Raw genomic sequence first — 12,945 nt, 5'->3', positions numbered from 1 at the left:
CTTTATTGACTGGTCATTATCAGCTGACTGATAAGCAAGCACGTCCCAAGCAGAGCGAACAGGTGTGTCCTGGCGTGGCCGCCGTGAACCCCACACCACAGACAGGCGGCCTCAACACCAGTATCCATTCCTCAGAGTTCTGGAGGCTGGAAGTTGGCGATCCGGGTGCTACCAGGTGGGGTCCTGGTAAGAGCCCTTGTCCAGGTTGTAGACAGCCACCTCCCTGTCCCCACGCGGACTTTCTTTAGCGCGTGTGTGTGGACAGACCAAGCCCTCTGGCGTCTCCTCTTCTTCCTCCGGTGCTATCCATCCTACCTGCTCGGGGTCCCAGCCGTGACCTCACTTACCTACCTCCTCCATGTATTTCGAGGCCCATCTCGAAATACAGTCACATGGGCAGTGAGGCCGCGTGCATGAGGAGGGGTCACAACTCAGCACGTGTGCGTGTGTGCACGTGCGTGTGTGTACACACAGAGCGCTCACGACACGTTCTCCAGGGCAGAAACACGTATACATCCGTCTGTGTGGGTCTGTTGTTGTACTGACAGGAATCCCATTGTTTTGTCTCCCTCTATTACTTCGAGGCCACCATCCACAGCTACAGATCTGGGCCTGGAACAACCCCATGGGGTTCCTTGAGGCCCGCGATCTGCTTGGCTCTTCCACAGCCAAGACAGGTGCCATTCTCCGGACAGCAGCTGAGGGCTGCTGCTGGCACCTGCAAGCCTGCTTGTGCCCCTCCCAAACAGCCGTCCAGAACATTCCCCTCCATCCCAGCAGCGGGAGCAACCCTGGCCAGCCCCATCTGCTGCTCCAGAGCACCTAGAGTAGGACTCCGCTTTGGGACGGAGCTGTTGCCCCGTTCAGTCCACTTGTGACCCATGGGGTCCCTACCACAGGCGGCTGTCCCCTCCCACACCGCTGAGCAGGATGCAGTCTGCACGTGCACACACAAGGCAGGCGTGCGGCCCCTGTGAGATACGTACTGGCAGCTGAAGATGGCCCTCGAGTAAGAATGTCCTCTGCCTGTACTGCCAACGTGTTTTACAATGAAATGCACGTGTGTCCCATTTCTTTNCACGTGCGTACGTGTGTGTACACACAGAGCACTCACGACACGTTCTCCAGGGCAGAAACACGTATACATCCGTCTGTGTGGGTCTGTTGTTGTACTGACAGGAATCCCATTGTTTTGTCTCCCTCTATTACTTCGAGGCCACCATCCACAGCTACAGATCTGGGCCTGGAACAACCCCATGGGGTTCCTTGAGGCCCGCGATCTGCTTGGCTCTTCCACAGCCAGGACAGGTGCCATTCTCCGGACAGCAGCTGAGGGCTGCTGCTGGCACCTGCAAGCCTGCTTGTGCCCCTCCCAAACAGCCGTCCAGAACATTCCCCTCCATCCCAGCAGCGGGAGCAACCCTGGCCAGCCCCATCTGCTGCTCCAGAGCACCTAGAGTAGGACTCCGCTTTGGGACGGAGCTGTTGCCCCGTTCAGTCCACTTGTGACCCATGGGGTCCCTACCACAGGCGGCTGTCCCCTCCCACACCGCTGAGCAGGATGCAGTCTGCACGTGCACACACAAGGCAGGCGTGCGGCCCCTGTGAGATACGTACTGGCAGCTGAAGATGGCCCTCGAGTAAGAATGTCCTCTGCCTGTACTGCCAACGTGTTTTACAATGAAATGCACGTGTGTCCCATTTCTTTGTGTTCACAGTGCACTTACCAAAAAAAGAACCCACTAACCGTGTTAAATGATCAGCTGGAGCTTGCGCGTCATGTGACACCGGAGAAGACATGTCCTCAAAGCTCAGGAGAATGGTGGGGAGGCTCAGCAGCCGAAAAAGGAAGTGCAGCTTTGGTCACTTCTCGCCACCTTTGCTCCGTCCAACGTGAGCCTATGCAGCAGCACCAGGGAGGCCACAAAGGCCCTCTGCGAACCTCCCTCCCCACGCTCCCCACACTCCCCCAACATTGCAGCTGGGCTCCAGCTGCCCAGCTCTGCCACCTCTCTCGCTGTCCTCGCCTCAGCACACCTGCAGCGATGAGGTTGTTGATTNGGCCCCTGTGAGATACGTACTGGCAGCTGAAGATGGCCCTCGAGTAAGAATGTCCTCTGCCTGTACTGCCGTGTTTTACAATGAAATGCACATGTGTGTCCCATTTCTTTGTGTTCACAGTGCACTTACCAAAAAAAGAACCCACTAACCGTGTTAAATGATCAGCTGGAGCTTGCGCGTCGTGACACCGGAGAAGACATGTCCTCAAAGCTCAGGAGAATGGTGGGGAGGCTCAGCAGCCGAAAAAGGAAGTGCAGCTTTGGTCACTTCTCGCCACCTTTGCTCCGTCCGACGTGAGCCTATGCAGCAGCACCAGGGAGGCCACAAAGGCCCGCTGCGAACCTCCCTCCCCACGCTCCCCACACTCCCCCAACATTGCAGCTGGGCTCCAGCTGCCCAGCTCTGCCACCTCTCTCGCTGTCCTCGCCTCAGCACACCTGCAGTGATGAGGTTGTTGATTTTGTGTGTGTGTGTGTGTGTGTGTGTGTGTGTGTGTCTAAGCCTTCAGCTTCAGAACTTCCACTGTCACCCACGATGCTTCTTCCTTATCACCAAACCAGAAGGCCTGTGTCTTTTTTCTTTCTTTTTTGCATTATGTTTTTCTTTCAAAAAATAGGAAAAGATCTTACGGGAGAGGGAAGATGACAAATAGCACTCTGCCTCTAGCCGGACACACACGGCGTCACTATCCTCACCAGCCCTTGGTCTTCAACTCTCAACTCATGGCCAGCGTCCCCTGGGAAGAAGGGCTCAGTCACGTGGGCAGCAGCTGGGCTCTGCACAGATCTGGGGGTAGAGACATGGCAGCCCCTCCAGCAGCAAAGTTTGGACACTGGACAGCCGAACCTGCCAAAAAGGGCACATTGGTGGGGGAGTAGTGGCTCCCCAAAAGCTGTGTCCATGCAGATCCTGTGACTATCACCTTCTTTTTAAAGTCTTTGCACATGCAGTTGAGATTCTCTAGATGAGATCATCCTGGATGGTCAAGGGGGGCCCTAAGTCCGCCAATAACCATCATGGTGAAAGACACAGTATAGAGACACGTGAACAGAAAGCCACGTGAAGACAGGCCGAGACCAGAGGGAGGTGGCCCCATGGAAGACCTGGAGCCAGCAGAACCTGGAGGAGGCAGAAGGACCCTCCCAAGCCTCCCAAGAGTGTGCAGCCCTGCAACAGCTTCATTTCTGGTCTCCAGAGCCGTCAGCTAAATTCCCATTGGTTCAAGCCAGCCAGTGTGTGGCACTTTGTTCTGGCAGCCAGAGAGAGCTCCCAGGAGCAACAGGCAAGCTGGAGCGGGGACAAGCGCTCAGACAGCCCTTCCCACTCCAAACACCCTTATTATTCTTGTTTGTTACGGAGATCGGAGATCGGTGATTATGACTTGCTGGAAGCTCAGATGGTCAGCATGTTTTAGCAATGATCTTTTCATTGTCTGTACATCGGTTTTTTTTTTTAGACAGAATGCTATTGCACATTTAATAAACTACAGTACAGTGTAAACATAACATATGTACCGGGAAACCAAGAAACTTATCTGACTCACTTTATTGCGGTATTGGCTTTCCTGCGGTGGTCTGGAACCCAACCGCCATGTCCAAGGGCAAGCTGTGCACCAGAAAAGATGAAGGACTTTCTATTTCTGCATAAAGGAGGGCTTAAGTTTTGTTTTGTTTTCTTAACCACAGAGGCAGCACAGGTGACCAGAACAGGGGTTAAAGCCCAGGTCCCATATGTGAACCAGGGCCAGCCTCGTGGAGATACAGAGATACAGGTAGGCACCATCACCAGTGATCGGGTTTTTGGGTTGGTTGGTTGGTCTGCTTTGGGAAGAGCTTAAAACCAAAGAAGGAACTGGCAATCGGCAGTGGGGTATCCACAGGTAGGCACGACATAGAGGAAAGGCAATCACAGAAGTGTTAATGCTGCATCAGGAGTCCGCTGATTATTATTTTAACTCAACTGAAGCCCTTGAGAGCAGCCGAAGGCCACGGGACAGTGAGTTCAGGTGGGTGCATCCCAAGTCCAAGGTGGAGTCTTGGACCTTCCAGTGGAGAAGTCCAGGAGACAGTGGGAGTGAGATCAAGGTCACATCTCCATCCTGAGTTTGCAGTAGGCTGCCCGCAGAGCCTCCAATGCTTCTCTGAACTCATGAAAGTAACAGATGGCAGTTCTGAGGGAGGAGACTGCCCAGTAGCCTGAAGAGGACCTGGAAGCAACTGGCACCTGGGAGGAGCACAGCCATGAACCTAGGGACGCAGCAACATGACGTCACAGCATCCCCAGCAGCCGATGCACTCTGGGGACCCGCCACGGTGCTGGTGGTGTCACAAATACACAAGAGTGTTAAGGCTTCCCAGACAGTCCGCCCACACACACAAACTCGAAAGATGCTCCCAAAAAGGAGACTGGTGAACGATCCAGTGACCTGCCCCCAAGGGGCCCGGAGCAGCAGGACCACCAGGCTGTGGGGAGGTGTACTGCCCCCCTCACTGATGGTGACCCAGTCTTCCCAAGGTTCCGACATCCGTATTAAACGGCCCAAGGCCATAATGCTTCCTAGGCCCAGGGTACGCGGAACAGCGCCCCACCGCCAGCTACATCCTGTGAGCCTCCGAGCCAGGGGTGGGAACTCCAACGCCTCCAGATGCACCAGGCACCACCGCGGAGGGGACAGAGACACACCTCTCAAGGAGGCAGAGAGACGACCATCCGGGAGGCCCGGGAGTCACGGCACCGTGCTCTACGATGGACACCGACGGTCCAGGGCACCTGACTACTAGGTGTCTCAGCAGCAGCAGAGCAGCGGTTCACCCAGGCCTGCTCGACAGGCCACTCAGCCTGCCCACGACCCAGTTCCTGGCTCTGAAATCCACAGTTCAGGGGACTGTGATGAGGATCCACTAAGTGACTCATGGGGACAGGGTTTGGGAAGTGCTCTGTGAGCCACACCCCCTAGCCCTTGTGCAGCAGCTACCAGCCAGGGTGGCCAGAGGCAGGAAAACCAATGCAGGAGAGGGACTGTGGGCTCCAGGACCCCCCGAACTGGGAGCACCCCTTATCTAGAAGACTGTCCCAGGGTGGGACTGCTTTCCGGGTGTGCTTTCAGAGAATCAAACTACTAACCAAGCAGTAGCAGCTTCCTCAAGAGCCTGGCCCCTGACTCTGGGCAAGACTGCCTTGGGGAGCAATGGCATGCCCAAGCACCCCCAATTCCAGAAGGGGGTTATTGAAGGGATGGTGATAGGTGGGCTCTGACCCCCTGACTACCCCCACTCACGGACACAGCCCACTGGAGCCCACACCATGCTACACCCTTATACCACACACGGGTGGGAGGGGGTGGTCAGAGCCCTCAGTGCAGTGGGGCTCGGATCTAGACAGGGCCGGGGTGCAAACTGATAATGCAGGTTCCCGGGCCCCAGCCTAAAGCCTCCTGATTTCATCAGACCCAATCTCTTTCTTTTTCTGAGAGAGAGTGCGCTGAGCATGGAACCCAACACAAGGCTGAGATCACAACCTGAGCTGAAATCAGGATCCGACACTTAACCGACTGAGCAGGACCCACTTTCTAATAAACAAGTCCAGGTCACCTGGATGCGGGTGGCCTACAGGTCAGTCTTGAGAAATACTGCTGTAGGCCTGTGACTCAGAGCACAGCCGGGATCACAGCCAGCCTCGTCCCGAGTTTACCAGGAACACGGCTCCCAGGGCCTAGACAGAGCGTGCAGCTGACCCATGGGATGCATGCATCCCCTGTGGGAACCCACAGCCCTGGGGGGCGTGTCCCTAGAGTCCACGCATCTGCCTTCTTCAGTCCCGCCCTCCAAGAGACCGGCTGTGGAGGAACCGGAGTTCGGCCTAAATGCCTGGAGAACAAATTTTATGAATATTATTCACACTTTGGGGAAGTAATAATTGACTCTTTACAAGATATGTTGCACTGTACTATAAAATGTTATAAAAATAATTACATGGAATAAATCATATAAATACTTAAAGGCTTTATTATACGCTTATGTCTAATTGAAATCTGTGTAAACAGTTACATTGAACCCATTCTTTATGCACGATACTTGAAAACATAAAACACCAACTTAAAGCACTTCTCAGATGAAGCCAATTTTTTCCTTTTTTTAGCTTTTTTTGACACCATAATAAAACGGAAAAGAAACAGTACATAAAAACAAAACCTTTAGGAATTTTTAAAAACTGAATCTACCTAGCATAGTTAATATTCCCAAGACTACTCCGCCAGAGAGAATCAAATGAATCGCACTCAAAGACGTGTGCTCTCGGCCACTGGAGAACTTGCGAACGGAACAGACGCACATCAGGGACAGAGGGGCAGCCGGGCACAGCTCTGCAAGCCCTCCAGGCCCCGCCCCACCGTCCCCCAAGGCCAAGAACAAGGACAGGGCGGCTGGAGGACGTTGGTGCCACTGTCAGTCACAGCCTGCCTGAAGGTCACGGCGACTCACACTAGAGCAGGAGGGTTTTCGGGCAGCAGGACGATGAAGTTAGGAAGGGGGGTGGTCCTCCCCTCGGATGCTTCGATACTTAGCCATGTCTTCAGGAAATACTTTAGAAAGTTCTTGAATCAACAGACTTTTAAATTTCTGAGAAGAAAAACATACAACATCAAGATATCTTCGTTTGTGACCCATCACTCAAGTGAAAGACACTCCCCACCCCCCAAAGCCTTACACTCAGAGGAGAGTGTTCTTTCCCTCCACACAAGCTGCCGTTCCCACACAGCCGGCTCATCTCCACGAGGCAACACTGAGGACAGCGGCTGCCGACAAACGCCTACGAGCCTGGAACTGCACCGGAGCTACGTCATGAACTATGTGAAAGAGGAATGCTCAGTCCAACACAAAATAAATCCTCCAAACAGAGAAAGCCCCTCTCGTAAGGAGCCAGCCACGCAGCTGGAAATGACTTCTGCAGACAACACATATAAAAGGAATCTTCAAGTAATATTTAATTAAGCAATTATTAACTCAAACCACATCAAACTCACTGTGTGCAAACAGCCTGATCAAAGCTTTCAGAGCACCTGCAAACCTGTCTACTCCAAATGCTGCGACTTCTTGATCCTACTTATCAGCATAACGTGTGTTGAATCCGATGTTAAGAGCAGCTAAGTATCTGCCAGCATCTCAAAACCTCTTCGACTAAGTCATCCTGAAAAGCAGCACTACAGACAGGAACGAAGACGCGGCACGTAAGAAGACATCCTCCAGGGACACAGCACCTCCACATACAACCCACGTGTAAGCTGCAATTTTCTGAAGTTTAAACACGGGGTCCATTGGGCCAACAAAGGCCACAGAACTGCGCCATGAGACCTGCACAGATCCCAGGTGACGCAGACTGCCGGCGAGCACAACAGATGCCCGCTGAAGGCGACCGTCCCCATGCGTCACTGCCAGCAGGCGCCCCCGCACCCCAGCAGGCAGCATGGGGAGCCCATGCACAGGGCCCAGGGCCTGTGCAGAGGGGTGTCTTCTCACTTGCACAACAGTACAGTCACAGCCTGGGATCGATCAAGGCGTCATCCTGTCCCCAGGGTGACACTGAGCTCAACAGCAACTGGGTCCCAAAGTGACCAACCAGAAAGGAAGCTGCAGGTACCCCACTGACAACCATGGCACCACCACCTGAAGGCCTGCTACCGAGCATCAGTACGGATCACCTAGGGGCGAAGGAAGGCCCGCGACCCCAGGGCAGCCTGTGACAGACACGTCACTGTCACCCTGACAGAGCCTCTCTGCTCATTCCCCTCACTGGGCCAGAGTCCCCAGAGCCTGGAGGTCAGTGCATGGCAGTCCCTGCAAAACCGTCCCTACAGACCTCAGACACTGTCGAGGCGCTCTGTGGGTGCAGGGCATCCGCGAGAACACTACAGTCATGGCCCGAGGTCCTGGAGCCTACGTGGCCATAACGACCCAAAACAAAGGAAAGAGGAGGGGGCATCCTCATCAGGATTTAGGAAAGGCTGGTCTGCAAGGCCTCTCAATGACACACGCTGAGCCCAAAGGCAGAGAACATGCCAGAGTTCCACACAGAGGAGGCCGCCTGAGAACGAAAGGAAGGAGGGGGTCTGGGGGATCCCTTGCAGCAGACACGAGGCCAGGGAGGCAGAAGGGCGCGCAGTGCAAGGTCAACATACGCAGGGCCACTACAGGGATGGCACCAACCAATCAAAGGAAAAACCACACACACAGACCCCAATCTGAACCACAGCGCAGTCCATTTAAGAAAAAAAAAAAAACAAACCCAAAACCCGACATATGTCACAATCACGATACATGGAGTTTTCTAGTTCTCATTAAAGCAGAGAAACACACAGAGAAAGTTATCTGGGAAACTGCAGAATGGGGGACAGGGTCCGATGGGGTCTGGACTTAGGCGCAGGAGACAAGCACTGGACAAACAGAAGGGAATGCTCTAAATGCTGGGCCCAGAACTCCAGGAAGTGGCCTGATGAAGGAAGCGAAAAGCATCAAAGCGCAAACACAAGATATGAACGTCTTACAAGCATGAAGTTAGCCAGCGCCAACCAACAATCACAGACATGAGGCACTTCCCTCCAAGTAAGGCTACCACTGCGCTACCCTGTGTTTGCCCCGCAAGGCTCCTGGAGAGCCGACCTCATTTACTGCCCGTTACACACAGACAGCTCAGCCGTATCACCGTGTCAAACAGTTCACGTTTTACCAAGTATGGAGACGAACGACACGGTCTATCAGCCAAATTTGCTCTCTAAGTATTTCTTTATGTTCTGACCTTATTTTCTGCTTCTAAGAGCCTTACCTTCATTGTGTCGATCTTGCCTTTGACTTGTTCATTTTTGGCCAGAGCCCTCTCCAGGCACTCTTTGGTGTAGAGCTGGGGGTTTCGTCCTTGATCTATATATCTGGAAACATGAAACATCTCAGTTAACATTCTCATGGCCAATACTTATTCTCAAAGTTTTCTGATGAGGAAAGAAAGAGTTAGCTCTGTATAACTGCACGTGGCCTTGTTTAGATGAAACTGTGTCCAGGAACCAAGTGAATTAGGATTCTTTCACTTATGCAAGTATAGATGATTTGACTTCATATTACTTCTAATAATGTGAGTAACTCAGGAAATCAAGGAATGATCACTTATAAACCAAGCAATCTTTGTGGCCCTACCACTTTACAGTTTTAGCATTTGTGATTTTCAAAAGGTTTCAAAGCCAGTGTACCCTGATCCTCACAATAACCTGTAAGGTCAGGCAGCTTTTGACAGAAGAGAACTAATGTGGGCCAGGGTTTCAGGCTGAGCAACAGCAGCGAGCCGGCCAAGACACAGCCTCCGCGCCAGGTGTACCCCATTGGTCCCTGGGGGAACCCTCCATTGAGAAGCCTCGGGCCTGCTGGAGGGGGCGGGAAGCTGCAGGCAGGTCAGCCCCAGCCCTGCCACCCCCCAAGATTATTTACAAACCGGTCCACCCATTTTTGGGGTTGGGGGCCTTGGTATACTACTTTCCTAAATACACCCAAGTAACATGAATTTAACAGAGATTCTCTCCACTTATTTCTAAACTATAAAACTATTCTTGAAATTTTTGACACCTGTCCCCAAAAGGTCTCTGTTATCCCACAGACTTCATCAAGCATACTGCCTAGATGAATATCCGCATTGACCACGTTGGCCACCCACTTGCTTCTGCACCTTACAGAACTTCATATCCTTCAGCTAAACTGAATTATTCATTACAAAGAAAAAGAAATCACCACCACCAAAGTCTAATTTACGGAAAGAAAATCGTCACTTCAGATCAAAAACACTTTTAAGTTACTGTTAATGGCATAAAAACTGGTCTTTAATTTTGACAGATAAATCAGTAAATCACATGTTCTAGAGATTCCAGTTTATTGCAATGTTTGTGAAATGATGGAATGAAAGAAGCAAAATCATGGCTCATTCTAAACAAAATACATCCACTTCTGAAGAAAACACCCCACAGGCTCGAGTGTCCTAAACAAATAACCATCTCAACAGCAACAGCATTCGGACGGGGCTCTTTTTTCTAAGGCCCAAGGGCTGAGTGCCACTGTGCCAACACATCAACCCCGAGTCCTGGACAGAGGCCGAGTTTAGCTTTATCTTTGCTACAATGTGTCCGAAAGTCTGTGCTGAGTGAAAAGGGCACTGCGGACCTGGAAACTGCTCCTGCATCATGCACATCCACGCAGACTTTGCATCTGCAGCTTATCGGAGCTCAGAGGCCAGCTCAGTCCCCTACCGCCCAGATGAATCTCGACCATCCCTTCTGCCCACCGGCTGTGGCTGCGGCTTTGGTGGCCAAGTCTTCACCACTGGCTGCCCCTAAGCAATCTTTCCCCAACCCCCCTTCCCTCACTTGCCCTTCAGAGTCACCTGACATCTGTCATTACATCCGTCCCATGCGTTCAAGACCAGAGCAGCACTACTGAGGACATCGCAAGGAAGGCGAAGCAGCCTCCAGCTGCACACACTTCTCGGGCAGGTGGCCACTATCCAGGAGTTCAGAGCTGTACCACACACACAAGACCTTCACTCCCACCTGCACCCAGAGAGCTTGGTGGGTGGACAGAACATGCTGAGAACACGAAACGTCATGGCCGGCAGGTGAGGCCAGAGCCGAGGCCCGGAAGAGTGCAGCCATATGTCCTACGTTGGGGGGGTGGGGCAGCTGCTGAGCTGTGCTGTAACTAGGACTCAGATCTCTGACCCTCTGTGATATAAGAGGGTCATCTTTCCCTTTACTGTTCCAGGAAATCTGGTAACTTACATTTATGGTTTTAAGGCAAAAAAAGACTTGCACGTTCTTGCCATTCCAAGCTGGCTCCACCTCTGGAGAGAGAGAGAGGGAGGGAGGCTGCTTGGTACAGAGCAATCAGGGCTGGCCAAGGACGGACAAGTCCAGAATTTCAGTCTTAACTCTGACACTTAATAGCCAAACAGCCCATTGCGATTACTTACCAGTTCCTTCACCCATGAAATCAGTGTGATAAAACCTGAATCAAACCAACCTGAAAAGTTTATTTCCCGGACGTGTTCTCTTGGCCACAACTGTGAGAGGCACACACCACTCTCCCGCAGAAAACAGTGACCAGCCTTCCCAAATTTACTTGGCCTAAGAAGCCCCCCACTTTTCTGCCCCTCCAACAGAGCAGATATTTACCACCTCCTAGAATTAGCATTCCCAGGGCAGTCTGGAAGACACCCCACCATTACTTCTCAAGCTGTTTCTGCCTGGATTTTTTTTATTTATAAAAAATACCCCACCCACATAAGACTTTCTACCTCACAAGAAAAAAAGAAAGTGATATGGCTCCGTTTTGTCTAAGCAGGACTTTGAGAGCCTATGTTGTTTTTCACATATTTAATAACCCTTTATTCACATGTGTAACTTTTCAACAATACAATACGGAGACTTTTTCCTTAATTTTTAATCTTATTAAAACATAAGCTCCCTGAGAGCAGGTGTTTTTGTCTGTTTCCTTCCTTGGTTTTATCCCCCGTGGTTTAAGAGTCATTACAACACAATAAAACAAGAACTATACTCAAATGAAAATCAAGAATGATACTTACTCAAAAACTTCTAAAGGCACAGTGATGTCATGAAGCTGCTGCCTGCACTTATCAATATCCTGTAAGCCAGTAACGATAAAATTCCTGAAGGAAAAAGCAAAAATGGGGCATGTGGTTAATTCAGATGACAGCAGGATAGGAACACCACCCAGCTGGCCAACGAGAGCTCCACACAAGTTCCATACACAAACAAGGCGAGTAGCTCTTTGGTTAGCTACAGAATTCCTAGAAAAGCTTTGGGCTTAGAGAATACCCTCAGATATCGGATTTTCTTTCTAACGTAGAAACTGCCAATATTGAGGGACAGAAACCAAACCTTCTGAGAATCTGATGAAAAATATCAATCTTCTCTCAAAAACAATTATCCTGATGTGCACCTGGTTTTGTGTGCAGTATCAAGGAACACATGGGGCAGTGGACTCCCACTTAACCCATTCTTCAAGCCTCACAGGAGGAAAGCCATCCCTGCCTGGTTTAATTTCAGCTCCCCTCTGGAACCTAAGGAGATCACCAGCCTAGACCCCCAGCTCTAGGTTTCTAAAGCTGGGTTGCAATTATGTTTGATATGTGTACCCACTATAAAGCTAGGAGACCTTCTCCAGAGCACTCAGTCTGTGTATTTGCCTCTTGTCCATCCCAGGGCCTAGCACCAAGGCCAGCACAGGACGGTTGCCAAAAAAGTTACTAAACGGTCAGCACCCTTTCTCACCACCAACCCCCTTCCAATTCCTCCACATCCAGGCCTCCTCAGCAGGTAGCGTCACAACCTTCTCCCTCTGGGGCAGTTTAGTGCACTCCACGTGAAGTCTGCCTCTTCTCTGGAGACAGGGACTGAACTCCCCAGAAGGGCCCAGGGGAAATCTCTGGGAGGGAGTCAAGCGCGCGTATGAGGGCGGGCTTTGATTATCAGACCCAGAAGCTGCACTGTTTGACCAGGACAACGTCTCCAAATGGGCCCTCAAGAAAAAATCCCAGCAAAGCAAAGCGGGAGGAAGAGGGACCGCCCGCCCGTCGGCGAGCAGCCTGGGGCAGGTCCGAGCCCCGGCCCAGAGGAGGGCGGCGGAGAGGCGCGGCTCTAGGCCAGGCCCCGGATCCGCCCTCCACCGCCGGGGTCCCAACCCCATCTCACCCCTCCCCCGGGCTCCCTGGCTCTGGCCCCGGCTCCCCACCCCACCCCCAGGCTCCCCGACCCCCGGCCCCCTGGCTTGGCTCGGCTCCCCACTGCCCCCACCCCCTGCTCCCCGGCCCGGCTCCCCGCCCAGCTCCCGGCCCCGG

The 12,945-nt window shown here is 52.3% G+C and overlaps 1 protein-coding gene across 1 annotated transcript; it reads right to left on the bottom strand.

The window, feature by feature from the left end:
- Positions 1 to 6,042: 6,042 nt before the first annotated feature.
- MED10 (mediator complex subunit 10) lies at positions 6,043 to 12,133 on the bottom strand. Its single transcript, XM_034655675.1, has 4 exons — positions 12,120 to 12,133; positions 11,671 to 11,895; positions 8,878 to 8,980; positions 6,043 to 6,677 (listed from the first exon to the last, which is right to left on the bottom strand). The coding sequence occupies exons 1-4, from the start codon at positions 12,131 to 12,133 to the stop codon at positions 6,579 to 6,581; spliced, it is 441 nt and encodes a 146-aa protein (XP_034511566.1). The 3' UTR covers positions 6,043 to 6,578.
- Between the last annotated feature and the right edge of the window lie 812 nt (positions 12,134 to 12,945).

Source organism: Ailuropoda melanoleuca, chromosome 3, assembly GCF_002007445.2.
Source record: "Ailuropoda melanoleuca isolate Jingjing chromosome 3, ASM200744v2, whole genome shotgun sequence".
Lineage (NCBI taxonomy): Eukaryota > Metazoa > Chordata > Mammalia > Carnivora > Ursidae > Ailuropoda > Ailuropoda melanoleuca.
The sequence above is the reverse complement of the archived record's forward strand: the minus strand, read 5'-3'. Positions and strand labels throughout refer to the sequence as shown.